The 26962-nt window shown below is 48.1% G+C and overlaps 10 protein-coding genes across 10 annotated transcripts; 6 read left to right on the top strand and 4 right to left on the bottom strand.

Annotated features, from left to right (window-relative positions):
• Positions 1 to 194: 194 nt before the first annotated feature.
• Positions 195 to 4987, top strand: BJ212DRAFT_1261322 (allophanate hydrolase subunit 2-domain-containing protein; the record flags this gene model as incomplete). Its single annotated transcript, XM_041330171.1, has 19 exons — positions 195 to 806; positions 857 to 925; positions 978 to 1095; positions 1145 to 1210; positions 1262 to 1332; positions 1381 to 1659; positions 1713 to 1945; positions 1999 to 2425; positions 2481 to 2920; positions 2973 to 3216; positions 3281 to 3427; positions 3476 to 3763; positions 3819 to 3866; positions 3911 to 3979; positions 4036 to 4194; positions 4250 to 4288; positions 4440 to 4555; positions 4613 to 4689; positions 4743 to 4987. The coding sequence occupies 19 exons, from the start codon at positions 195 to 197 to the stop codon at positions 4985 to 4987; spliced, it is 3747 nt and encodes a 1248-aa protein (XP_041198265.1).
• A 106-nt stretch (positions 4988 to 5093) lies between these two features.
• Positions 5094 to 6523, bottom strand: BJ212DRAFT_534180 (uncharacterized protein). Its single transcript, XM_041343429.1, has 3 exons — positions 6339 to 6523; positions 5378 to 6277; positions 5094 to 5325 (listed from the first exon to the last, which is right to left on the bottom strand). Exons 1-2 carry the CDS (start codon positions 6355 to 6357, stop codon positions 5388 to 5390), a joined length of 909 nt encoding a protein of 302 aa, XP_041198264.1. The 5' UTR covers positions 6358 to 6523; the 3' UTR covers positions 5094 to 5325; positions 5378 to 5387.
• A 1333-nt stretch (positions 6524 to 7856) lies between these two features.
• BJ212DRAFT_1320942 (OPT oligopeptide transporter) lies at positions 7857 to 11058 on the top strand. Its single transcript, XM_041334397.1, has 11 exons — positions 7857 to 8037; positions 8091 to 8168; positions 8223 to 8315; positions 8365 to 8603; positions 8656 to 8710; positions 8764 to 8853; positions 8904 to 9844; positions 9896 to 10141; positions 10197 to 10342; positions 10395 to 10531; positions 10581 to 11058. Exons 1-11 carry the CDS (start codon positions 7968 to 7970, stop codon positions 10781 to 10783), a joined length of 2298 nt encoding a protein of 765 aa, XP_041198263.1. The 5' UTR covers positions 7857 to 7967; the 3' UTR covers positions 10784 to 11058.
• On the bottom strand, positions 10822 to 11587 carry BJ212DRAFT_533762 (uncharacterized protein). The gene is made up of 3 exons (XM_041343428.1): positions 11538 to 11587; positions 11212 to 11343; positions 10822 to 11151 (listed from the first exon to the last, which is right to left on the bottom strand). Exons 2-3 carry the CDS (start codon positions 11242 to 11244, stop codon positions 10906 to 10908), a joined length of 279 nt encoding a protein of 92 aa, XP_041198262.1. The 5' UTR covers positions 11245 to 11343; positions 11538 to 11587; the 3' UTR covers positions 10822 to 10905.
• A 1540-nt stretch (positions 11588 to 13127) lies between these two features.
• BJ212DRAFT_533651 (uncharacterized protein) lies at positions 13128 to 14590 on the top strand. Its single transcript, XM_041343426.1, has 3 exons — positions 13128 to 13191; positions 13244 to 14121; positions 14171 to 14590. Exons 2-3 carry the CDS (start codon positions 13363 to 13365, stop codon positions 14324 to 14326), a joined length of 915 nt encoding a protein of 304 aa, XP_041198261.1. The 5' UTR covers positions 13128 to 13191; positions 13244 to 13362; the 3' UTR covers positions 14327 to 14590.
• On the top strand, positions 14165 to 15084 carry BJ212DRAFT_533700 (uncharacterized protein). The gene has a single exon (XM_041343427.1). It carries the CDS (start codon positions 14365 to 14367, stop codon positions 14983 to 14985), a length of 621 nt encoding a protein of 206 aa, XP_041198260.1. The 5' UTR covers positions 14165 to 14364; the 3' UTR covers positions 14986 to 15084.
• Positions 15085 to 17086: 2002 nt separating this feature from the next.
• On the bottom strand, positions 17087 to 19153 carry BJ212DRAFT_1475847 (uncharacterized protein; the record flags this gene model as incomplete). The annotated part of the gene is made up of 10 exons (XM_041339294.1): positions 17087 to 17232; positions 17292 to 17556; positions 17615 to 17719; positions 17769 to 17825; positions 17873 to 18193; positions 18246 to 18281; positions 18334 to 18383; positions 18457 to 18576; positions 18628 to 18714; positions 18769 to 19153. The coding sequence occupies 10 exons, from the start codon at positions 19151 to 19153 to the stop codon at positions 17087 to 17089; spliced, it is 1572 nt and encodes a 523-aa protein (XP_041198259.1).
• Positions 19154 to 19941: 788 nt separating this feature from the next.
• BJ212DRAFT_1261598 (cyclophilin-like domain-containing protein) lies at positions 19942 to 20758 on the top strand (the record flags this gene model as incomplete). Its single annotated transcript, XM_041330187.1, has 5 exons — positions 19942 to 19997; positions 20110 to 20281; positions 20340 to 20415; positions 20466 to 20545; positions 20594 to 20758. The coding sequence occupies 5 exons, from the start codon at positions 19942 to 19944 to the stop codon at positions 20756 to 20758; spliced, it is 549 nt and encodes a 182-aa protein (XP_041198258.1).
• A 117-nt stretch (positions 20759 to 20875) lies between these two features.
• On the top strand, positions 20876 to 23159 carry BJ212DRAFT_1320905 (uncharacterized protein). The gene is made up of 6 exons (XM_041334396.1): positions 20876 to 22385; positions 22438 to 22475; positions 22529 to 22648; positions 22695 to 22825; positions 22900 to 23029; positions 23090 to 23159. The coding sequence occupies exons 1-6, from the start codon at positions 20941 to 20943 to the stop codon at positions 23116 to 23118; spliced, it is 1893 nt and encodes a 630-aa protein (XP_041198257.1). The 5' UTR covers positions 20876 to 20940; the 3' UTR covers positions 23119 to 23159.
• Positions 23160 to 24858: 1699 nt separating this feature from the next.
• Positions 24859 to 26314, bottom strand: BJ212DRAFT_1295685 (uncharacterized protein; the record flags this gene model as incomplete). Its single annotated transcript, XM_041332339.1, has 4 exons — positions 24859 to 24866; positions 24896 to 25185; positions 25706 to 25797; positions 25877 to 26314. 4 exons carry the CDS (start codon positions 26312 to 26314, stop codon positions 24859 to 24861), a joined length of 828 nt encoding a protein of 275 aa, XP_041198256.1.
• Positions 26315 to 26962: the final 648 nt, after the last annotated feature.

Genomic DNA, 26962 nt, shown 5'->3' with positions numbered 1-26962 from the left:
GTATTAAATCTGTCGTATGGTATTCAACAATGGAGCCACTACTTGGACACATGATGTGGGTGTGCGCGGCTTTGGCCGCCCCAACTTGGTCCTTATCAAACTCAATTCAGACTTCCTTCTCGATAAGCTGATATATATAATGCCTAGAATCATGGTATGAAGAGAGGCCCGTCCGACCCGGCGTCACCACCAACATGTCGCTCAATAGCGAATATGCTAGACACAGGTTATTGGTTGCAAACCGAGGAGAGATTGCTGTTCGAATCATTCGAACTGCTCAACGGCTGGGTATAGCAACAGTAGCCATTTACACCTCGTCAGACGCCCTCTCCCCTCATGTTACCATCGCAGATGAGGCTGCTCATTTGCAGAACCGCGCCAGCGACCAACAGCAACTAGCATCAGAGTCGAAGTTGTATCTATCAAGTGCTATCATCATCTCGATATGCAGGCAGTATCGGGTCACCATGGTTCATCCAGGTTATGGATTCCTCTCGGAGAATGAGGAATTTGCGCTTTCTGTAGAGGCAGCTGGGATGATCTGGCTCGGTCCGAAACCAGACATTATTCGGATCATGGGTCTAAAGCACGAAGCCCGACGTCTTGCTGCAAATGCCGGCTTGCAGCTCGTTCCAGGATCCCAAGGACTTGTAAACACTCTCGATGAGGCCCTAAGTATAACAAATATGATTGGTTTTCCCGTGATTCTGAAAGCGACAGCTGGGGGAGGGGGCATGGGCCTTCTTGTTTGTCGAGATAGCAGCGACCTCTCCAAATGCTTTATCAGTGCTCAAGAAAGGGCCACTGTAAGTATGATGGTTGACATACTTGTTGAAGCTGAATGCACATTCCCCAGTCACTGTTTCATAACGGGGGAGTTTTTATTGAACGATACTACCCTGCAGCACGCCATATTGAAATCCAGGTCAGTATCTGTGAAGCTTGAATTCACCCCGTGCTCCATTTCGGCATAACAGGTATTCGGTAATGGGCTGGGTGATGTGGTACACATGGGGGAGAGGGAATGCAGTGTTCAAAGGAGACATCAAAAAGTCGTGGAAGAGACCCCGAGTCCATTCGTTGCAGATCATTCAGGTAAGTTATGAAGGCAGTTGGTGGAGTGGCGTGTGTTGATATTTCACAGGTCTTCGTGAAGACATGTGCGACGCAGCCGTCAAGCTGTGCAAGACCATCAAATATTCATCTGCAGGTTGAATAGCCTACAATTACCGGCGGTCGTATCTTACTTACTGCGAGCCAGGTACCATAGAATTTCTTGTGGACGATGAGTCGGGGGTGTTTTTCTTCCTTGAAATGAATACACGTATCCAGGTGCGTGGAGCAGTGATCAAGAAATACGTCCTCTAATTTTGCATGCAGGTTGAGCACGCCATCACAGAGGCTATACACCCTGGCCTGGACCTCGTAGAAATGATGTTGGCACAAGGAATTGCACAGCGATCTGAAGCGAGAGGTCTTGATCATGCGAGTCCCAGCATGGCGCAAGCTATCTATGACAAGAACCTTGTCGAGTCTCGTATCCACGCCATCGAAGCTAGAGTCTACTGTGAAAACCCCTCAGAAGGCTTCAAACCCAGTCCAGGCATCTTACAGTTCGTGGAATTCCCACAAGAGAACTGGCTTCGCGTTGACAGTTGGGTATGTATGTTGCCCTGTGTCCAGCACTTTACCTTCAAATGTATACTTTGTAGGTGTCAACGGGAACGGAAGTGACTCGATTCTTTGACCCTTTGATTTGCAAACTAATCGTAACCGGTTCAACACGAGAACAAGCAGTTTCCAGAATGGTTCAAGTATTGAAAGCCTGCAAAGTCTTTGGCCCGCCGAACAACCTGGCTTACCTCGCTTCAATATGTGATAGCACTATCTTCAAAAAAGGGAAGGCTACAACACAGTTTTTGGACAACTTTGATTTCTCCCCGAGGTACGCACAGTTGGATATGAACCAAATGTTCCACAGACTAATTCATTTCGAAGCGCATTCACGGTCCTATCAGCTGGTATTGAAATGACTATCCAAGACTTACCCGGCAGGCGTATCGGGCTAGGCATCCCGCAAAGCGGCCCCATGGACTCTCAGGCTTTCAGCGCGGCCAACATACTTGCTGGCAATACACTAGAGACGGAAGCGCTAGAGATCGTCACCCTCCCGGGTGCCGGATGCAAGCTGAAATTCCACAGTTTTGCTATTGTAGCGATAACCGGCAAGCCAGCAACTGTCAAGATCAACGGCGAGCAGGTTTCGATGTGGGCTCGCCTTACCGTCTCCGAAAATGCGGTCCTCGATATTGCGGGCCTGCCAGGTCCTGGGTTCAGAATATATCTAGCAATCAGAGGTGGCTTCCCTGAAGTGCCACAATATCTTGGCTCTAAATCAACGTCAATGGGCCTTGGAGGCTATCAGGTACTCCGAGCTCTACATTTAGTTAAAACTTAGTTTTTGCTCACCATCCTCTCAGGGAAGATCACTTAGAGTCGGCGATCAGCTTGCTTTAGGTTCGCAATCGTTATCAGAGCAAGATGAGATTGGTCCAGTAGCTTTTCTACTCCCAAAAAGCCTTGTCCCGGTTTATCCTCAAGATTGGGTCATCCAAGTCTTGGCTGGACCACATGATGATGCGGAAATTTTGACCCCTGAAGGAAACGCCACATTTTACTTGGCGAAGTGGTCCGTTAGTTCATCGAGTAATAGAATGGGGATACGGCTGGAGAGCAATCAAAGTATAGATTGGGCCCGTAACACTGGTGGCGAGGGTGGATCTCACCCGAGTAACATCCTAGATAACGGATATGCGTTAGGGACGGTTAACGTGAACGGAGACACGCCCGTTATATTAACGAACGAAGGACCAGACATGGGTGGGTATGTCTGCCTGTGCACCATTGCGACTGGGGAAAGGTAGCTGACTTTCAAATCAAACCAAGGGAGTTCTGCTCATCGGTACTCATAGGTGGAAGCTGGGGCAATTGAGTCCTGGTAGTACGGTGACCTTCCGCAAGATTTCATGGCAGGATGCACAAGCTTGTATGAAAGCTTCACTCAGATGGATTGAGGCCGTTCAGGCCGTTGTCGCTGGATCTCAACCACTTATGGGCTTCATAGATGGTACTTTGGAAGCTAGGGAGTTATCCGGAATCCTGCACAGAAATGAGTGGTTACCAGGAAGCCCAAGACCTGCCGTAACATTCCGGCAGGTATGTTCGCTAGCATCACGATCGCCGATGATCGTCACATCTAACGCCTGAGGTGCTGTATCAGGCTGGCGACTCCGCTATTCTGGTAGAATATGGGGAGATGCATCTAGATTTCGTCCTTCGAGCGCGCGTACATGCGCTGGAATCGGAAGTGCGCAGGAGGAACGTCAAAGGCATATGGGCGTTTGCTCCATGCATTCGCTCCACAATGGTGCATTTCCTTTTATCGCCAAGATCTCGGTCTAATCGGAGTTGTTAGTGCCATTATGATCCCTCGGTGATCTCCCAGGGTGACGTACTCGCCATCCTATTGAACACGGAGCGCTCGTTGCCAGATTCCGCATCAGACCTCCATTTCCCCGGGCGCAAGATCACGTTCCCGATCGTACTCGACGATCAGTGGTGTCGCGATGCATTGCAACGGTACATGCGAACTACCAGAGACAGCGCGGTTTATTTGCCCAGTAACATTGATTACCTCGCGCGAAATAATGGTCTGGAGGGTGGTGTCGATGAGGCGCTTCAGAAACTGATGGATTCTGCTTGGGTACGTGCCCTTCCGAATAACTATTATTGTATTTCGGTACTTAACGAAACCAAAGCTCGTTTTTGGCGTCGGATTTTATCTAGCTTGTCCTTTCTTAGTTCCAGTAAGACGATGTCAACGGAATAATAATTCTGCTATTAACAACAGAGCAGATTGATCCCGCGATGCCGTCTGGTCGGGCAAAAAATGAACCCTTCAAGAACATACACTCCTGGTGTGAGTTTCATTAGACGGGAAAAAATCAAACGGGTGATTATGTCGAATTGTTGCAGGGAGCGGTCGGTATCGCTGGTCCCGTGGCTGCCATTTATCCAGCGGTCTCACCCGGAGGATACCAGCTGTTTGGGCGCACGCTTCCAGCTTGGCAAACCTGGGGAAAGGGCCCTGATTTTGCCTCCGATCGACCGTGGCTGCTTCAACCATTTGACCAGGTGCTTGGTTGATGCAGGTCTGTTGTTCGCTTTTTTACTGAAAACAACTTCACAGGTCCTCTTCGAGCCCGTCAGCGAGGAACGCTATCTCGAGGTGTGTCTGTTCGTTGGAAGGATGTTTCTGAGCTGACACATGATGCAGATTGAACAGGAATTTAATGCCGGACAATATAAATTCAAGGCAAGTGACATCGCGGATACCTCTTGCGGAGTGAATCACCGGTAACAATATAATGCGGTGATAGATCGAGCCAGCGGTCTTTTCTATGGCGGCGTACACCACATTCACTGACGGCATACAGGAAGAGATTACGGAGTTTAAGCGAAAGCAGGCGGAAGGAACAATGAGAGAGGAAGCACGGTAAGTGAGGCCTTCAATGACCAGTTCCAACCTATTAATTACAGGTGATGTTGTAAGTGAGACTGAACTGTTACGTGTATGGCAGGCGCAGAAAGCGGCGAAAGCTCCGCTTACGGTATCGGTGAATGACACAGGTATGACTGGTAGGGTTCTGATATTGGAATAATTTTAACTGACTCGTCCGCAGACATTGGACCTGGTAGCACAAGTGTCACTTCTTCCATATCAGCGTCTATTTGGAAGATCAAATGCCAGCCTGGAGACGTCATACAATCTGCCGATGATATTCTGGTCATCCTCGAAGCGATGAAGACTGAGATTAATATTCTTTCAGGAGAAGAAAATATTGGAAAGGTAGTGAAAAGCTTGGGTAAGGGGATTAGGGAAGGAGCGAGTGTTCAAGCAGGGGATATCCTCGCATGGTTTGAATAGTTATGTGTATCCTGTGTAAGATTGTAACATTGAACTGGCCACAATAAATATTTAATATGGGGAAGGCAAACGCATGGCCCTATGCCATACATTCCTGAAAATACCCCTACTCAATCTCTACTCGAGTAGTGTAGTTTCCAGTCGCCTTCTTCCAAGCGTATGAAACCGGCATCAGTATTAATGTACCTCACATTGGGAAATGCTGGGATTATTGTCCCGTTCAAGCGGTCAAAGATAATGTCGAGGGTTGTTGTCCATTCACCAGCTGTGACGAAGTGAAAATTGAGTTCCTCCAAGCTAGGAAGGGTACCAGGTCCATCACAGAGAACAGATACCAGCTACCACGAAAATGAGTCGGGGAGGTAGCAGTACACGCAAGATAAAGCGTACCATTTCCGTGTCATGCCGTGACACAACTGAAACCAATTCCCTTCATAGTGAAAGAATGCAAGCGAGTGAAGTGCTTTTTCAGTGAAAGCTTGCCAATGAGCGACGAAGTCACTGCTTTTCCTTTGAGCCCAAAAGTTACGCTCTGGAGGCCAGGCAGATGCTGAAACACGTGAAGTAGCGGTTCCATGTCGAAAATTTGTTGATTGAGAACCAAATTGTCAATGGTAAGCTGACGAAAGGCCGCGATCTTTAGGACTGCCTCTACCTCATCTGCACTGAGCGAGCGTATGGAAGTAGATGCGATTGGCCGAAGGGTGAAGGTAGTTGGAGAGTTTCTTGTACCAAAGAGCATGACAGTGCGAACGGTCAATTCTTTATCAGGCGGATCTTCTATGAAGGAACAGAAGCAGAACTCGAGGACGTCGAGCTGCTTCAATTCTGCCAACGCTTCCCAATGATCTTTCTTCACAAAAGAAGCAGAGAAGACCACTTTTCGAATGTTCGACATACGCGCCATTGCTTGGCAATACAGCATTACGAACGGAAAGAGGAGCCACTTCGCCTCCTTATCAAGATCCCAAAGTTCGAAGGTGCACTCCTTGACGTATAGTGCAACTGACTTGGCTGGCTCAGTATTTGCCACAATCTGTCTGGCCCATTTCGTCTTGCGCGAAGCCTGGGTCCTGTTGCCATTCGTATCCCCCGAAAATATGACACGCTCGAAGACACGCGGCAACGCGATGGAGCAGAAAAAGCGGCACACGAGGGCGAGGGCTGAGAAGGTTCCAACGCATTGCTCTCTCAGTGGCTGATCAGTTGGCGCTATACACTCAAAAATCGCAAGATAGATTTCGTTTAGGATTAGAGGTAAGGTGATCTGACCATTGCGGCGAAGAGGAGCTAATACACAAGCATCACGGTCGCAAGTTGAGGATTTACAGTTAAGGATGGAATAACTCACTGGACCAGGAGAAATCCATGATGGTTCAAAATTATACTGTAGATGTTAACTAATATCGGATGAACATGCTACAAAGGCAGTAAGCTCGTAACTAGAGGTTGATCTGCCCAATGCAGAGATGGTTCGACTCGGAAGGACTGTAGATACAAATAACCATAAACAAGGACCTCAGGTGCTCCAGACTTGCACCGCGATTGTATACAGTCTGGCGGTGTATGTAGTCCGAAAGGCCTCAGCAATATCACATGCTATTGGCAGTACCTGCTCATGTTATAGAAGGTCGCCTCGTTGCCATGATTTGTTTATAATCAACTTACTATCTTCTGAATGGGCTTATACTGCAACAGTAGGCTAGGTGGCACATTACAGGCGCAGAAGCCCCGAGATGTCTATTACAGGGCTTATGGAAGCTCAATCAGGTGGAAGTCTGACAGGTGAAATCAATCTGCTGTGGCCGATTATCCAAAATGAATCCTGAGCACGTTGGACCACCCACAGTAGACTAGCCGAAGTTCCCCTCGCAGATCAGTTTATTTTTATGATTAACAGCTGAACATGTGCTTTCGTGAAAACTGTTTGAGCGAAGTGACGTTTACCCCCACATGGTTGATTATAAGATTGATATAAGATTGCGGTCTTAAAAGTGCCCGAAGAAGTTGACTCTGACCTAGGCGCAGAATGGTGTTAGGCACGTTATCGACCAGGAACCACGATGATATTCTTCCGTCTGTTTTGAAACACCTGATCGCAGTATTATCGACGAATGAACGTGACCTCTATAAATATGGTACTACCTGTCAAAAGGGCCCCAGCTGGTGGCAGACTGGAAGATGCAAGGATCGCGGGTATACAGCCAGCCTATCTGAGGGAGTACTAGTCAGGTTATACTGTATTACTCCCACCCACACTTACTGTAACGATGAGGTGCTTATTAGGATCTCTTAGTACGTGAGGTTCAGACGAAGGGGCAATACAGAGTATAAGGCGAGTCTGATCAAGTTGATGCCAAGTAGGGATCATCATGTCGTGGGAGTGCTTCACACTGTGGGTGCGATTTGGTCTGATTGCCGCGATGTGAATTGAGGAAAATCCAGGTAAATCGACACAATTCGGCACAGTTCGATGTGGAAATCAGTTTGGGAGTGATATAGATCGGTAGTCCAGTAGTGATTCTGCATACCGTCGCCTAGTACAAGATTCTGAAAAGCATTTGCCAGCCGCTGCTGCTATAACCGAAATTTGAATGCACCTTATCGACATATGAGCTGCCTGCAGTGCCCTGGAGGAAAAAAAAAGAAAGGTAGTCGGATCAAGTACTAGAAAGTATAAAGAGCCTGGCACCCGAATAATTGAGTTCCGGGAAGAAGAACGGAGCCAAGAACTGATGGGACCGGTGAGGTCGAATATGGTGAGATCGAGATTCAACACGTGCAGCCAAAATTTTGCCGGCCGCGTATTATATTTATGGCAGTTGACCGGCATGAATAGAGGGAAATTTGAAATAGTGCTAGCGCATGTCCATGTGTATCCGTTTGTATCTTTCTTTGCACTTACATACTTGCGACAACCGTACAAAAGCCGGGATCCCTACCATGGATATCTCCCGGCCATTTGTCCTTTCTGACCATCATGTCGGTTTACGCTGAGCATTCGAGCGGCAATGGCTCAGTTGAAAAGATCGACTCTGAGAAAGCAGCTCGTCAGTTCATTTCCCCTACTATCATTGTAGTCATACTCATACTGCATCTTTAGTTGCAATCGGAGTTCTCCCCCTTGCTGATTTTGATGACCCAAACATCAACAAGGAAGAAGCCATAACTGGCGTTCTAGGTTAGCTCATCATCTTCAGCGTTAAGATTCACTCTGAACAGAAGACCGTCGTAGAGGATGACTCGCCTTATCCTGAAGTGCGATCGGCCGTATCCAACACTGATGATATGTCCATACCCGTTAGCACTCTCCGCTCGTGGGTTATGGGTCAGTGCAGAAAAATTCGTTAGGCGTCATGTGGCTAATCAGAAATCAGGCTTTTTCTGGGTTATCATTATCCCTGGTATGAACCAGTTCTTCTATTTCCGATATCCCTCCGTCAACATCACCGGCATGGTTGCCCAACTGTTGTCATTCCCCATGGGTCGTTTTTGGGCAGCTGTCCTCCCCAACATTTCAATCTTTGGCGTCCGCTTGAACCCCGGACCATTCACCATCAAGGAACACGTTTTAGTCACGATTATGTCTACTGTCGGATGGCAATCTGCATATGCGGTATGTGCGGCTGCTCGGGTTTTCATTAATACAATTAATATTATCTTGCCAGACCGACATCGTTGCGGTGCAGAGGGTGTTCTACGGTCAAACTTTCAACTTCAGCTGTGAGTATGTTCAATGTCTGAACGATGTCTTATTGGGTCTGATATCAGCATAGATCAATGGATGTTGGTCATGTCTACCCAGCTCATCGGCTTTTCACTGGGTGGCATTATGCGTCGGTTCCTGGTTCTTCCCCCCTCCATGAGTGAGTCCTGCCTCGTATACATGTTTCAAGAGAATTAACACTTTAATAAGTTTGGCCAACAAACTTGGTCACGTGCGCCCTATTTAATACGCTCCATGCGCAATCATACGCTGGTATTGGCAATCGCGGTGGTATTTCACGAGAGCGCTTCTTCGTTTATGTCTTCTGCGCGGGATGCGCATGGTACTTCATCCCTGGTTATCTGTTCCAAGCCCTCAGCTTCTTCTCCTGGGTGTGCTGGATCGCTCCAGATAACGTCGTCGTCAACCAGCTCTTCGGCTACGAAAGTGGTCTTGGCATGAGCTTGATCACGTTCGACTGGGCCCAAATTACTTACGTTGTCAACCCACTCGCGACGCCATGGTGGAGTGAGGCTAACGTTCTCGTTGGCTTTGTGTTCTTTTACTGGATCCTTACCCCGATTCTTTACTATACTAATACCTGGTATTCTAAATTCCTGCCCATCTTGTCTCGCACGTCATACGACAACACGGGTGCCGCCTACAATGTCACTGCAATTCTTGGTACCGATGGCACTCTCAATGTTACTGCATATGAAGCATACAGCCCTCTGTTCCTGTCGACAACTTTCGCAGTGTCTTACGGTCTATCATTTGCATCGATCACTGCCACCATTACGCACGCCATCCTCTTCTTCCGCAAGCAGATCTGGGCCCAGTCGCGTCGCTCAATCGACGAACAGCCGGACATCCATGCGCGTCTCATGGCCAGGTACCGTCAGGTTCCAGAGTGGTGGTACCTTATCATCTTCGTAATCATGTTCGTTTTCGGCATCATTGTCATTGAAGTCTGGCCTACCCAGTTCCCGGTGTGGGGCTTCGTTCTCGCACTTATAATTGCTTTCCTCTACATCATTCCCATTGGCATGATTCAAGCTATTACGAATCAACAAGTCGGTCTGAATGTTATTACGGAGTTGGTCGTGGGATACGCTATCCCCGGACGCCCATTGGCAATGATGCTTTTCAAGGCAAGTAGAGTCCTTGCGTTGTCTGGCGCAGTTGCTAACGTGCCTATCTAGACATGGGGTTACATTACCATGGCGCAAGCGTTGCAGTTCGCCCAGGACTTCAAGCTCGGTCACTACATGAAAATCCCTCCCCGCACAATGTTCTTTGCACAGGTCAGCGCGGCTGCTATCGCCGGAACCGTACAGCTCGGCGTGCAAGCTTGGATGTTTACCAACATCGTGGACATATGTAGCACGAAACAACCTGACGGGTTTGTTTGCCCCAACACTCAAGTATTCGGCACTGCATCAATCATCGTAAGTTTCAGCCTGATCTGTCCCGTGTTTTTGTTTATTTGAGATGGTCTGGTAGTGGGGTGTCATTGGTCCTCAGCGTCAGTTCTCCCCTGGCCAAATGTATAGCGGCCTTCTTTGGTTCTTCCTCGTTGGCGCGCTTTGCCCCCTCGGTGCTTGGATCATTTCCCTCAAGTGGCCGAACAGCATCATGCGTTACATCAAGTATGTATCCATCTGCCTTGCTTGTACTCGAAAACTAACAATGAGCGCATAGCTTCCCCGTAATATTCACTGGAACGTCCTACATACCACCAGCGACTGCCGTCAACTACGTGCCTTGGGCAATCGTCGGTTTCATATTCCAGTACGTCATCCGCCGCCGCCATTTCTCATGGTGGACAAAGTACAACTGTACGTATCTATTCCCTTCACTCTCATTCATCCTGCTAACGCCTCGCAGATGTCCTGGCTGCTGCACTTGACTCTGGACTCGCCATTTCTATTATCTTGATCTTCTTCTGCCTGCAATACCCGCGGAACGGCACCATCGGCGCAAACAACGTCGCAAAATGGTGGGGCAACAATGTGTTCTTGAATACAGCAGATGGGAAAGCCATGTCGTACTACACTATCAATGGCACCTTTGGGCCATCAATATGGTAGGGAATATTGCGGCTGTACATATGAGGGTGTTTTTATGTTATGAGTATCAATTTATTTTCCATGTTACTTGTGGTGTTGCACAAAACGAAAAGGGAAGTAGAATAGAAGTGTATAATAGTGTGCTAGGTGTCATGCTCTAAGGTATGCGAGGACGTTAAATACAGGTTGCATATGGAAGACAATACGAAAAGGAGTACCAGGATTGGAATTACCGTCACAGCTGTAAGGATGATCTTTACTGCATATGCGTGCCTAGTAGCGAACCAGACGGAGGCCAAGAGAAGTGAAAACAAACTCGGAACTGATACTGTTGTCGCGAGAACGGGGAATGTATTGATAATCAGATAGGTAATCCCCCGAAGCTTTGTCTGTGAAAACAATGAGATCAGTAGTACGATGACACGGATTCAACTTACTTCAAACCTTACACTCTTGAATGGCCACACGACGAGGACAACCATTGACCATATGATCGCTTGGATTCCTAAAGGAACTGCATAATACAATAACTCACGGGTGACTTCCCTGGACCAGTTGAAGGTTCCAGGGCTTGGAGGGTTCTAGGAGGCGAAAACCATGGAAGTCCTAGCCGAGACTGAGGATATGGCTACCAAGAAAGTGATTCTGGAGCGTCTCTGCTTCTCAATTGAAGAATCGTTTGAGAAGCAGAGACGCTCCAGAATCACTCTCTTGGTAGCCATATCCTCAGTCTCGGCTGGGACACCATAGTACTTGCCTCCCAGAACCCTTCAACTGATTCGGCATCATGGAATAACTGGACCCTGTGAAACGCTCAGGGTCATGTTATTCCATGATGAAGAATCGTTTAATACCATTTAGAGCATATAAACCTGAGATTATGTAAGTCACGTGTCCAACATATGATTGTCAGTCTCACACGCACAGTTCAGCGAGAAACACCTTCGGGTGTTTCTCGGCTGGGACCAATCGGGCTCGTCATCACCCTGCCCTCCAGGTTGCCTCGCCACTGGGTTTCCCCACTGGCTTGTGACGGCTAGAGCAAGTCTAACTTGAATGGTATATGTTAATTAATGTGAGTACGAACGATGAAGACGATGCATACCTCAGCGAGAGTTAAGGATAACAACGCTGAGGTATAATGCTACGAGCTGACGCGTATAAGTAGTTTACACAAGGAAGCAAAGAAGCTACCGGAGCCAACGCTATCGGAGAGACGCATATAGTGTTGCTACCTGAGCCAATGCTACCGGTAGGACGACGTATGGTGTCGAATGCGCAAGATGCGATAAGCTAACCAGAAAAAGGAGAGGAAGTTGCGTGGTTAATCCCTCGGACCGTTGTCCCGTACTTCTCCTTCCAACAGAGCTTGTCCCACCATTGGCTTCAAGTTGCCCCTCAGCGGCTTGCTCACGACTCTGCCTACGGTTGTCTCATTTTTCGTTATTTGTTTGGCCACGCGATGGTAGCATCGTCTGAGTCTGAGTCCACGACCAATATTTTCAAGGTTGAATAACATGATTGTGGTGGATCGAGTTGAAGGTGAGTCGTGACTACGACATGACGGGATGCGACTCGTCTGACGTAAGTACTACTTCACAGTTACTTCAAGATGCGAATGAATAGAGTTTAGCACACAATCCTCATACTGCAATCCAGCATATTCCTGCCCGCAATGTCCTCAATGATCTCCTCTGTGCAAGTATGATATCAAACAGGGTTTAACATCAACCAGTGACTAGCCATTTGCATGTGGAAGTCCAGCGCATCCCCTGTCTGCAATACATTAACTTGAACCACCATCTTCCTTAACTTGTAGTAAGCACCCCGGTCAAAGGAACCCTGTATCTCGCCGTCATGAAAAAGCACACCACCCAGTTGCTCAGAGAAACCACGCACACATCACTTTGGTGGAGACCATTCCTTGGGCATGGGCAACGAGATATCTCGAGGTGTGTCTCCGTATAGACTACGCTCTTCCACAGAGCTGATATTCGGCCACAAGATATGCAACCAAGAATCCATTATCTGGATAGATGACATAAATACATCTCAGTCCATATATCGATGTCATGTCCCCTCCATCCCAGACTCCGTTCTTCCAAAGATCGAGTGGGTCTCGTGTTCTGTAATTCAGTTCCGGCACGTCGCATTTAATATTGTTCATAAATAACTCATGCATCTTCTCGCAGGAAGACACCTTCTGAGCCTTCTGAAAATCGACAATCAACGATCATATTGAACATGCACACAGTCGTGCGGGGGAATATCCGGATGGTCTACTATTGTCCGTTGACGGAATCTGCGCGCGTGAAAGGATGGCGGGTGCATCCCTTTGTATGACACTAAATTCATGTGCTCTGGCCGCTTTGCCTGGGCAACAAGTTTTGGACCAGGACACGAATGAAAGGGGAGGGACGCACCGCAGCGTAAGTCCTCCGCTTTATTTACTTGAAGCGGGCTTCCCATCAGTTTAAATAGTGGTACTACATCCCTTTCCTCCTCTTCACCGCAAATCGCATTTTCTCTTCCACATCCGAGTGCTTAAACATCCTTCATATTCTGTCACTTGCACAGTCCTACCACAGACAAAGACCACAATGCACACTACCTCTTTACCTTCTCAATCCGATTCAATGACAGACCAACATCAAGCTCAGATGGGCCAAAACTCCTTCGCGTTGAAAACTCTAGACAATGCGCCCGAATTCCGTAATCTTGACACTGCTCATCAACGCAACAAGGCCCAACGTCCCCAGAAAAATGTTGGTCATCGATGGCAGCCATACCCGATTCGGGGAACGCGAGACTTTCGCCAGCATGAGTCTGCGCTTCATGCCCAGCTTCTGCCTCAGCCACGTTTCCAAGCATACCCTCCAGACTTGTATACCAATCAAAACTTTGTTCAGCCTGGACTGGCTCCCGAGGCAGACGATGAAATGTCTTTCACGTCCGATGCTGGTGGTATAAAATATGGACAATCTATGCAGTTGACGGTGGGGCCTGCAAGTGTTGCTCCCCCACCTAACACTTATTCCCATCAGCCGTGTATGCAAGCGCAGCTGCCCGCACTCCCAGAGGGGGTGAAACATTGGCTGGCTTTGCACTCACTGAAAGACCTTCAGGCGCCGATCATGCAGCAGCACTCCCCTGCCTCCTCCGTGGTGCAATCTCAAATGCAAGCAACCAGTTGCAACCAACGTTTCGACCAGGGAGTTGTACACCAAGCATTATTTGAATGTGCAGCCGAAGGGAGCTCGGTGCAGCGTATCAAGCGCAAGGCAGTGGACAGTGATGGGGCGGTACGAAAGAAGCAACAGAAAAATCCCCGCATTCACCCTGATAACGATCCTGAATTTGTGAGTCGGTTTATTTCTTTGGTTCTCGCCATCCCAACTGTTTCATCAGCAACAGGTCGTCAAGGACGGCAAAATCATCTATAAATGCTTGAAAGAACAGTGTGTAGAGATATACCTGAAGGAAAGCAGCGTACACCAGCATAAACAAACCAACAGGCATCAAAAGCGATCCAATCGCTTACTGTGCATAGGCTGTGGCCATTAGTGAGTACCCCGCTCCTTTCAAATGCGCCTTGGGCTGAGATGTTGATTTTCACTAGTTTCAGTCGCAGCGATGGGCTCAAGCGTCATGCCAAATCTGACCAATGTTCCAAGAACCAGGAAAAATCTCGAGTTGTTCCACCCGCGAATTCGGCCACCGGCACCTTCGCAGTATCGCCCCCGGGCCCAGTCAACGTACCTCAAGAACCATTCACACCTCGAGGGACAGGACTCGGGCCAGCGGCCCAGCGAACCCCACCCCTGTTTGTACCCGAGTCGAATTTTTTCTCCGGCCCCACCGCGCAACCCGTTGTTCAGGCCCCCAAACTGAACTCTATGACTCAGAAGGTTACACCCTTCACGCAGAACGTTCTATCTCTGCCCGATGTGGGATCCAATGTCCAGGCATCGCATGAACAACACTCCACACCCCACCAACCCTCTGGCATGCCCCTCGTGCCGACTACCGATCAAGAGGGGGAAGGTGACATGAACCTTTTTGGCTCACCGGTCTCTCTCGCATTCCCCGATCATGGATACTCAGCCCTTGATTCAGTTGTACCTGCACCTTCCACTTCCCAATTTGACGCTTCGGAGTCTTATTGGGATTGGTACAAGAGGCTGGAGCAACCGGTTCACGGAGATCTCATTTCGATGTACTAAGACAAGTTTGCGTATTCTCATTCGGACTGCAGGATCATCATTATAGATTTGAGCTCGTATTGCACTTTCGCACCTTGTATCATTTTACCACAACTCATACACCAGACGATTTCCTAGCCTAGAATAATTCTAGTACGCATGAATGTATATAAGATCATGTATATGCAACAAACTTACCTGTGAAACGTTGTCATCTTAAGTCGATCCGGTCTCTACCACCAAGCAAGGGAAACCGAACATCTATGGGATGGCCTACGGATTAGGCTTGTGCTATATCAGTGTGGCAACGAGGCAAGTTTCTCCTTTCGCGTCGATGCAGTATGATCGATGGCATGCCTCGATAGGATGCTCGACCATTGAAGGTAGAAAAGTTCCTTTTTTGGCGGCAGAGGGCAAGTTTGTGGTGATCTACTTTCTTTGGGGAAAAAGGTCACGGGCTTGCACAAAGATCTTTAGGAAAAGACGGGCCGTAGACCTGGGTGCAATATGGGCAATTTGTCGACCATTTGTACGGTTCTTCAGTCGAAATGGCCTCAGTTCGGCTTTGAAAGAGCGGGATCCATGCCCTGCGACCTAGGATTTACTTCGAGTTGAGGGATCGGGACACCATGCGTAGGCGGGCCCGGGTGCGAATACCATACAATGTCGCACAATGTCGCACCAGTGGGAATACATGTGTATGAAGGGGCGTAATAGAGGGGGTGGGATAAAAGCAGAATGATGGTGTACAAAGCAGCAGGTGCTGAACATGAATCGTAGTTAGCGTGCTGAAGTAAGGGAAGGGTCAAAGCCATCATCTCCCAAGCAAAGTTCGATCGAATGTAACCCGCCGGCCCAGTCGGTATCAAAAGCGAAACCTGTCGATCGGAGGCTGGAACTCGAAGGCAGCGTAAGAACCTGCTTGAAGGTGGTCGATTTCCCAAGAAATGCTAGGTCAACGAGATCGCAGTACGAGCGGTAGGGATATCTCAGGGCAAATGGAAAAGGTATAAAGTTTACCCGCGACCCAGTAAACAATGACTCGATGAGTCGATCATGCCATGGTCGGTGGTCATCGAAACTCGATCGAGAGGTCAAGCAGCCCGATTGTGACATGTAATAAGATCCAGAAAGCCAGAAGCAAAGGAAATCCAGATGAGAAAAGTATCGAGAAGCAGAGATCGTCCAAGAGATCATCGACAAGCTTGAGCTCAGCAGGGGAGTGATCGAGACATCGAATAACTGTAAAAGACCATCGAAGAAACCCGATCTTATCCCTCGAACCTGAACCCAGGCCACCAAACCTCGCCAGAGAAAATACAGGTAGTCTGAGTCGAAATCGCTTACTTGAAAGACTTTGGTTAGATCGTACCAACTCGTGCGTGGTTCGAATGACAGAGTATTGAGATATGGCAGCAGCGGAGATCGAGTCACTTGGCCTTCAGAACCCTCGAACGCAAGCCAACCAACCTCGTGCCAGAGTAAGTCACAAGTAGTCCGATTCGCATACTCGAGATCGCTTAGATCGTGTCAAGTTCGTAGTTCGGGATCGTCGAGCACCGCAAGAAAAGCGTGATGCAGCGTGAAGTCAAACGTCGAACGAGTGAAGCAAAGGAATTGGAGGGAAGTGAAGTGGAAGTATCAGCAGAGGGCAGCTTTTATATGTGGACTGACAACGGAACAATTGTGAGACATCCGACGATCCGATTGCGGGCGGGACCATATCAGGATGGCCGTGTCTCACAACTACTGCAAGAATGAGGTCATTCCAATCTTGACCGGCGCTGGTGGCTGACAAGTAAAGCCATATCGCAAGATATTCTACGAGTCGTGAAGTGCGCATGTATGTTATGTAGGCCATCGGCCAGCGGGAACGGCGCACTGGGGGCGAGCCTCGCACCAGGGCATTCGTGAATTAGGAGATGCGAAAGGACACTGGGGGTCCCGAAGACTAGACTGCGATGCCCTGCATAGAGGTATCTCAACAGGACGATAGTTGAACATAAAAAAAGGCAGGTCAGACGAATGAAGAGGGTCGTTCCTGACGTGAAAAGTTAATAACTGACAATGTTCGAAAACGATACTAAACAATCCAACAACAACATGACTCGAATATAAGCACCTAAGGCGTAATAGACACGAACGGATAGGGAGAAGCATCAACCACACTATTAAAATGCTCCCGTCCAGTGCATGCAGGGCCCTCAACGCACTTGGCAATCTCTTCTCCAGCATTCAACCCCTCGAAATATGCACCATGAAGGAAACCTGCATTTAAAATTTTCTCTTTCATGAACAAGCGAACCGCACTCAGGAGAAACACGCACCAAAATACTTCAAGCTCGTAGCTTCACCCGCAAACCAGAGTCTCTTGTCTACCGTAGCCCTCAGATTTTCTGAGTGACCGGGAAGGAAAGAAGGGGGCCAGTTGGAGTAGGAACCGCGGAAGAGAGGGTCCACGTTCCAGCGTTTGAAATGGAACGCGACAGGATCAGGGACGGTGATGTTGGGGTACATGGCTCGGAGGACTTCCATGACTTCCTCTTGAACGTCTGAATCTTCCATGCCCTCGATGCGCAGTGAGAAATCACCCTGAATGTCCGTGGAATCAACGACAGAAGTACATAGAGCACAAATCATGCGGACTTACAGTGACGGTCACAAAGACGAGACCAGAACCAGGGAAGAATTTGACGTGGTCAAGACTCTGCCAAATCGGATACCTCCCCCGTTCCTTGTCTGCATAGACGGCCATCTATTCCGGGTACGTCAGAGAAATATTGAACGGTGATGTGCATCCGTACCTCAGTATCAAACCAGAACTTTTCTTCGAACTGCAAGAAGATTTTGGTATACGTAGCCTGGGGGTAGTTGAGTTGTCGAAAGTGTTAGCATTAAGCAAACATACCATGACCATGCTCTGAATGGCCTCCGTCTTCCACGAAGGAAGATCGGGTTTAAACGCGATATCACCATATTGCAGTACTCCAAGACTAAACGTGCAAAGCACGTAGTCCGCGGTGAGAGTAGTACTATTTTCTAGTGTGACTGTCACCCCATCCCCGCTATATGCAATCGTCGTGACAACAGAATTCAGGGAGACTTGCTCAGGTTGAAGAAACTCCGCAGCTTCGGCCTGGATGATGGTTTTGAAGCCACGCTGGTCGATGCAGAGGTTATTCTCGTCTGAGAAGCCACCCATATCGACGTCAAAGGTAAAGTTGTTGTTCTGTAGGATGGTCAGGCGCTGGTAGGTGCACACTGGAATACTATGTAAATACCCAGGCTGATGCTATCCACGAATTCTGGTCTGGGGCCTGGTACGAGACAGTGAGAATCGCAACCAACAACGTGATCTAGTCTTCGTACCTGTGCATCTATTGGATGTGCGGTTGCAATGATTAGCAGGATAAAGACGTCTAAGAAAAATAAACTTGCATTCCTGACGAGTTTGACATTGGAAACGCGGTAGGCATGGCAGGAAAGATTTACGTACCCAGTCGACTTCATAATACTGACAAGCTGCTTCGTATATGTTCTTTGGAGTTGCACCGGTGATGCCGTACGCGCTTTGAAGGCCGAGGTCAACCTGCTGTAACTTGACGCGTTCCCCTTAAGGAACATATGAGCACGGCACAGCTGACAAACTGCACGATGCCATACCTGCATCAGCTACGATTTGAGTGAATTGATCAATTGACGTGTCCAAGATGTCCAGATAGTCTTTGAGCCCATTATAGTCGTAAGTCGCTGTTCACCGGTGAGTACAAATAAACCAAGATAAAAATAGAAAGGTAAACGTACTGATACTGCCATCAAGGTCATTATACTGGTTCTTGACGTGGTGCTTTCGAGCGAGCGTCAGAATGGGATTGGCTGTCCCATTGCCAGTTTGCGTTCCCTGGATCCAATTAGGACCGACTTCAACGGTGTACTGCTTTCCAGGGACACCAATAGTATAATTCTGCATCCTTCCACCGAGCTCATCACGCGCTTCAACGATTAAGAAGTCGTCAATGCCCTTGCGGTGTAATGTGCGTGCGGCAATGACGCCAGCAACACCTCCTCCAAGGATTAGCACTTTGGCATCTTTGGTTGAGCGATGATTGTAATGGGTGGTGGAGGGTGATGGCAAAGCTGTGGTAAAAGCGGCAAAGCCAAGGAGCGCGGCGAGATAGACTTGACGCATCTCTGTGATGGGTGAAGACACGCCTGATTCAAATGATGAATCCGAGACATTTATACCAGCGGGGAACGACGTGATGCTAGGGACTCGGATAATTAGCTATAGGCGATCTTGGCACATCTGGAAGCGAGCAACCGGATACTAGTAGGATATGATGTTGATAAAAAGACCTAATAACGAGAATTTGAAGCAAATTCGATGATCATGAGATGCATCACTTGTCACGACAGCCAGGTTGCTCGTCTTCCGATTATGCGGCTATACCGTGACCGGGCTAGTCTTCTCCAATGGAAGCTTGAATTCATATTCGGCACCCCCCTGATTAATCGGTTCATGACCCCCGGAAAAACTACTGAGTAATTCATCGCCCGAGTCAAGGAGGAAAAATTTCCCGTGATCGGCGAGACTGAACAGGTGGAAATTGAGAACGTTGACAACTTGAAGGCCAAGTCCGATTTCCGACCTTCGAAGAGAGACACATATCTGATGGAGTCGGCGCTCCAACCATTTTGAATTCAAGCTTTAAGATCTGTTTGTCTACTAGCCAGCCGTGATTGTGTCCAATAGCATCAGGCAGGCAAGTGGAACCAAGTCACAGTCGCTGTGTGTGTTGACAGTACTAGTGAAGATAGCTGCGACGTAATAAATCATTTATTAGTTTATTTTTTCAATTTTGGTTCGGTTGAGTGGTGGCTGTGTCGAGTAGGATGGGTTTGCAGAAAACAATTGTTTTGACAGGTGCAGGTGTCTTCGTACTTGTTGCAGGCGCATCGTATCTATCTGATCAACCCATGCTGAATTCTTTTCTTCGTCGTTTCACGACCTCCGCGTCGACTGCGAAGCCTCTGTAAGTAAATATCTTCCTACTAACTCGTAAAATTTTTGATTCCATGTGCTCCCAGGTCTTCGCGGGTCTTCGTAAGTTCCAACAAGTCTCATTAGGTGTCACCAGAACCAAGTCTTTTTAAAATTCAGTTCGATATTGCCATAGACAACAAGCCGTCTGGACGTATAACATTCAAGCTATACGACGACGTCGTCCCGAAGACCGCGAAGAATTTCAGGGAGCTCGCTACGGGCCAACATGGCTTCGGCTATGCTGGAAGCACTTTTCACCGTGTCATTCCCACTGTAATTACATTCTTCCTCTTTGACACCTTCCATGGCTGATGAATATGGTCTTCCATAGTTTATGCTTCAAGGAGGTGATTTTACGCGGCACGATGGTACTGGCGGCAAGTCGATATACGGCGAGAAGTTCGCAGGTCGGTTCTTTTGACGTTCGGTTTTCTTGCTATGCTAATTGAATTTATAGATGAGAACTTCAAGCTGAAGCACGAAAAACCTGGATTATTGTCCATGGCTAATGCTGGCCCGAACACTAATGGTTCTCAAGTGGGTGGTCATTTGGCGAACCTTGGATTAGATATTAATGTTTTGCAGTTCTTCATCACCACGGTGGTCACGTCATGGTTGGATGGCAAGCACGTTGTCTTTGGTGAAGTAGAAGAAGGGATGGATGTTGTGAGGAATATTGAAGCTCAGGGTACGAGAAGTGGGCGCACAAACAGCAAAATCTCTATAACAGCATCTGGTACTGTAGAGTGAGGAACGGTCTGCTCAACATCTTTGCATTGAATTAATCATACTAGATCATCGTTCTTCACGCGCATGGTTGCTTACTCATGATGCGGACCGGCGAGGCTTGCGTGAGAAGTGTCGATATTATATTTATTAGCTGCACAGCGAGCTCGTGAAGCTGCTCTGTCTTATCTACTAACTATTCAGATATGGCTTCCGCCTTCGCTGACCTTCCAGCAGAACTCACCGAAGCCGTGCTCGTCGTGTCCGCAGCCTCCGGGAACCCGAATTCCATAGCAGCGCTTTCCCAGACCAGCAAGTTCTTCTACGACCTAATCTACCGCTGTCCAGACCAACACCTCTGGCGGGAGATTTTCCTTACTACCTTTGATGATCCCAGACCAGCTCTGAATCATTTGAACACCATATCAGGTGGTCACTCTAACTTGCAGTTCAACTGGACTCGAGAATACATTGACCGTATTAGCACAGCGAGGTATATCAGACGTCCGGTCCAAACGGCGGCCCCAGTAAGTTCGCAGTCGGACTCCCCCGCGTCATTATCTGTAGTGAAAGCACTACTCTCAGTCATCACTACTTCCTTGCCCTTCCCATCATCCCCGCCCATATCTCTCACCTTCCTAACCGACTTTCCCGAGTCCAATTCCCGTTTCGCACCCATGATCAATTCTCCCCAATTCCCACCCCTGCTTCTCCTGCTTACAGCCAATTACAGTGCCCTGCTTGGAAGCGTCAATGCGACGTGGCTTCAGGATTTGTTAGAAATCGGGTTCCCCCCTGAACTCACACGCACGCTAATGGCAAAGTTGTCGTTCGATGTCCAGGGTCATGCGCCGTACCAGCCCACTCTGACCTCGGCATCGCACTGGAGCGGGTCAGAAGTTGGCCAGCTATTCTACAAACTCATCTGCTGCACCGGTTTTATACCCATCAAGGTACCAGCACCCGAGCTCGCAGACACACCCGTTCCTGAAGCCCGGCTAGTAACATCTACGTCGGCATCACCAGACTCAGCATCTGCCCCTGATGAGAACGAAGATATGCCTGCCCTACCCATCACATGCCCACGATTCTCGTTATACACCCACGACAAGCAGTCTGCTGATGCCCGCACCCTCGCACGCAGGCGTGTCTACGACATGCGCTACCTCGGACCCGCACGCATGTGGGGTCCCTTCCAACCAGTGCGACGCGACACCACCGATTTCCTTAAGTCAAATCAACTTGATGAGGATGAGAACGAAGACAATGATGATGAGGATGAAGACGAGGAAGACGACTTGGGTCTGATGCACTTAGGGTTGATGAATGGGCGCCGCGTCCCTGATCTGAGTCCACCAATCAAGCCATATGAGCTTGTACCGGACTATGTGTGGCTTGCGTCTGCACGTATTGTCGTGGAGGCGAATTTGAGGGAGGAGTTTAGGCAGTCGCCCTACCCGTCTGCGTTTTCGACGGGTGACATTTTGCCGTATATGCGCAAGATGCATACGATGTGCATAGGTGGGTCGCCTGGGTATTGGGATGCATGGGCAAATAGGCCTAGGCAAGGGGAGGGATTGGAGGGGAGTACGAAGAGCAAGCAAGGCGAAGTTGAAGGATGGGATTGGGCGGGTGTGAGTGGTATTTGGAAGTAAGTTTCGATCTAGCATGCTTCGAAAAACTCAACTCTGTTGATATTACAGGCGATGTATTTGCTGGCTTGATTACCGAGACCTCTTGGGTCAGTGCTCTCAGTTCATCCCACTTCTTCTCATATTAAACGCCCTTTTGCAGTGCACAACGTAAGCCACATGCATCTGGTAAACGTACCCTCTAATTCGACGCTACTACAGCTCGCACCCGAAAAGTTCCTCGAAGACGGTATCCAAGAAGCTTGCCGAGTCATACCCCTCAGTATTAGCATCACTGGCTACTCTGAATCCCCAATCCCACCAGGCAGCACCACTCAGCCCCCTCCCAACCATCCATGTCGAGGGTGAATCTATAGGATCTGATCGCAGTATAGACGACTTACGCAAAGTCACTGGTACGGTGAGCATAATCAGCGATGGAGCTATTCGATGGCAGATGGTGAGTGCTCTGTTGTCCGTTTTGTAGCCTGCCGGTTATGATACCTTGCGTACGTGTTACTGATTGATTCGAAGGTATCTACTGTAGCGGGGTCAAGTGAGCCAGAGTGGTCGTCAGAGGCGATTCAAATTGGGGGGCCGGGTGCGGCGGTTGGGTTTTTGGGGATGTGGACGGGGGCGATGCATGAAAGGCCGGACCCGCTTGGTGAGTGCTGGTGTTTATCTGAGTGCGCCTGGCTGTTGACGGTTCATGGCCTGTGGGTAGGTCCATTTTGGGCTTGGAAGGTCGCGTGAAACGGGCCTGCAGCAGCAGGTTGTGTGTGGATGGGCGATTATGTATGGTTCTAGCCATTCGGCTGAAGTAGCCTGGTTTACAGGTTGTCATGAGGGTTATTCTTCTCTTACCTCTGTATCGCCCTAATAAGACTGAGGAGACATGTATATATCAGCACCTCGAACTTGACTTCAAGGACGGTTCACGAGGTGATCCTTTATTGGAGTGGTCAACTGTCTCCCTAACCATTGGAGTATTGCTCGCCTTGTAGGCGGCCTGAACCCGGAAGGATGATGCACTACATGCGTCGTCGTGACTAGCTGCTGACAAACGCTGCAATCCCCGGCAAACCCCGCACCTCTGCGACCCTCCTCCCTAGGGCCCCTACTCCACGTGCCCCCCTCAAAAAACGGAGACGTCCTCGTCGACCACGTCCTCATCTCCACCAGTCTCTCCCTTCTCTATTGTTCCTGCCCTGTCTTCGTTGTCATGGTCGTCATTTCCTGGATTGTCTTTGTCAGCCACATCTTTGTCATCCTGCAATTGTTTTTCCTCTATACTCTCTGCTCTCATCTTTGCTTGTTCCACTTGTCTCTTCTGTTCTTCTGCTAGCTTGATTCCTTCTCTGGGAATGAATGTGTGCAGTTGTCTGGCATGGAACCCTCCTGGGATAGGGATGCTGTCTAGATGTATTGATTACTTGGCCTAATAGGAGCTCCTTTGGTGAAAACTTCAATGCAGGGAGTATTTGGTAGTTGAGTGCTGTTACCACCTCATTGAAGTGTTTTGGCCAGCTATTCAGCAATGTGTTCCAGGAAATTGCTTCATAGTTGTCCTTGCCTATATTTGGTGCACAGAGATGCTTGAGTACATGCAACAGTATCTTGTTAGTACCTTCTACAGGCCCATTAATCCATGGTGAATAGGCTGCTACTATGTGTGTTTTGCAAGACCATTTCATGCAGAAGTCTTGAACCTTGGAGTTGTTGAAATGCTTACCACTGTGACTTGTGAGTGTTTCTGATGCAATGGGGTTCCAGAATATTTGTGAGAGGTTGTTAATTGTTGTCTTTGAAGTGTTCAAAGGGGTGTCTGCACATCATGGGTTCTAGAAGTGAGTGCAAATGTGGTGTCCCAAAGTTTTTGCACTTAGCACAGTCTGTGATGGCCAACATGATAGATACATCTAATCTTGGGCTATAGATGCAGTCTGTGGCCATCAGGAAATCAATCCAAAGTTGATACAGTGGCTCAAAAAAGTGTCTCAATGTTTGTGACTTTTTGTGTAATTGCTGTATTATGAGCTAGGGTGTGAGAATATGACTAAGCCATAGGGAGGTGTGGGAAAGCTCTGCTTCTAAGCTTTATGTTTGATCCCTCTAGTGTGGAAAAATTATGGCATCAAGTGAAGATATGGTTAATTTAATTTGGTGACTCATTGAGACACTTTTTTGACTTTCAGTTTGACCAACACAATCTCTATAATTCTGGTACTTGGTGTTTCCTCCTGTTGCTCTAATTACTTCTGCCACTCTTCTATGCATACTATCTATCAATTTGAGGCATTCCTCATCAACAATCTTGCCCCACTCTGCTGCAACTCTCTCCCACAGCTGAAATAGCCCCTATTGAGGATCTTGATAGACTGCAAGTGATATCTTGAGTAATTACCAAGGTTGTTTAATCCCTATTCAATGTGCTTGGCACTGGTGTTGGCACCAGGTCAGATGGGTCTGGTGCTGAATATGATAGATTCAGTGTCAGAAGTCTTCAACAATAAAGAATATAATTACATACATGAGTTCAGTGATGGATTGTTAGAGTTGCTGTAGCTGGCAGTAGATAGGGAGTTGATGTAGTGGGCACTAGATGGTGGATTGCTGTATCTGGTGCCAGACAGTGAGCTGCTGTATCCAACGCCAGACAGCAAGTTGCTGTATCTGGTGCCAGACAGCGAATTGCTACACCCACCAACATTTGAGGAACTCAGGTCACCCAAGTTTGCTTGGCTGGCGCTTGCAAATGAGTTTAAGTAGTTGTTGAATGATGAAGCTGAATAGCCAGGGTTGGGATAGGCTGTGCTTGGCCTGTGAGAAAATTCAGTGGTGGATGATGAGGTACACAATTAAACTCATGAATTGTGCACATCAAGGGGGTACTGCTAGTGTGGATCGAAGTCGGTCATTAGAGGTTGTGGCTGTTCATCAGGGAGGTTGATCTGTGTGTCTGCAGGTACATGGGATGGATTGAGACTGGACCCTTGAGTGGGCTTTGGAATCATTGTTTTACCTTTGCACTGTGGGGGACATCTACCAGTCATCCAGGGAGTATCATAATCTGGGGAGAGGGCAAAAGGCACATTGATTATGATCTTGATACAAATAGAAACACACAAACAGACTATACATCTTGTGACTCGGTGATATACTTGTAACCATGAGTCAAAGAAGCGGGAAAATGAAGGGGTAAGGATGTAAAAAATGGTGTGCATATGACAAACCAATACAGTCAAGAAGGGGGCATGATGAAAGAGTGATGCATGTATTACAACATCCCTTATCAATTGATCAGTGTGGTATGATGAACATACACACATACCCCACTTACCACAATAAGAAGGCCAATAGCCTAGGATGTGGTAGCCACGCATGATGCTTCAGTACAGAAGCCAGGGTGTTCAATATGATCCACACATGTTCCTGGATATATGGGGTTGTCATTGTCATCGAGAACCCTATAGCCAGTGGGTGATCCAGATCCATCAGCCCCAGATCTCACCAATGCCTTGTTGACATTGTCTTCATCATCAATAACCCCAGGTTGGGATGAAGGGAATCTGGGTCCTCTAACTCCAGATTGGAAAGCTTTGCTAACATGCAATCCTAAAACCTTTGCTACTCGCTCAGCTTGGGATGAGACAATTTTAAGGATTTCAAATTCATCCTCATAGACTGCTTGAAGGTAGTCTCTGTCATCATCAACTTCTGTGCAGTCACACTCAGAAAAGAGACTCCTCAAGCTGTCTAACTGATCTTTCATGAGTTTGAGTTGGTCTTTGTTATTAACATGCATGGCATCAAGGAACATGATAAAGCACTCAGCTTCTTCAATCTCCCATGCTGTTGCTAGCACTACACTAGTGTGCAGTCTCATGAGCAACCAGCTGTGCTTGATATCCTTTGTACAGGGTAGAAGGACACATTTGCCTGAGGCCATTTTCTAAGTGTCCAGCATGCTTTATAAAATATAAATGAGTCTTTGGGACTGGATAATATATGTGTGTTACCTTCTGAAGAGATTCACTGGATACATATGGCTTGCTTCTCACCCCATAATGTGAGCTGCAAAATGAACCTCAAGTGGAGCTGGATCACAGGGGTATAGAATAAACTTCCTGCTTGTTCTGTCACATATGAACTGACAGCAAGTATTATGGGAAGGGTCTGGAGATGCAGATAGATCATAAAATAGGCTGCCTGACCCTTTAGTAGTGGAAGTTGGAGAAGTCATAGGTGGTGGTGTCCTCTCTGCTGAGGAGATGTCCTTTGAGTGAAGCACATAAGTCAGAATGTCTGGTATCAGGGGAGCTGGCTGAGATATGGAAGGAATTGAAAAGAGGTGACCCAGGAGTTGGAAAATGTTTTGATTGAGGGGATGATGGGGGACTGCTTGATGGAGGGGAGCAACTGCTGGATTGAGTCAGAGATGAAGATGGAAGTGAGGAGACATGCTGGGTCAATGAATGACTGAATAAAATCACCAGTGTGTATGAACTAATGTTTGTGAAACTGTGTCTCTGGCCTTAGTGCAGACTTGAGACTTGGATATGCTGTGAATACAACTCTGCACACTATGCAGTGGAGT

This window comes from Suillus subaureus (genome assembly GCF_016647635.1).
Source record: "Suillus subaureus strain MN1 chromosome Unknown BJ212scaffold_3, whole genome shotgun sequence".
Lineage (NCBI taxonomy): Eukaryota > Fungi > Basidiomycota > Agaricomycetes > Boletales > Suillaceae > Suillus > Suillus subaureus.
Note: the sequence above shows the minus strand (reverse complement) of the source record. Positions and strands in the feature narration are given on the sequence as shown.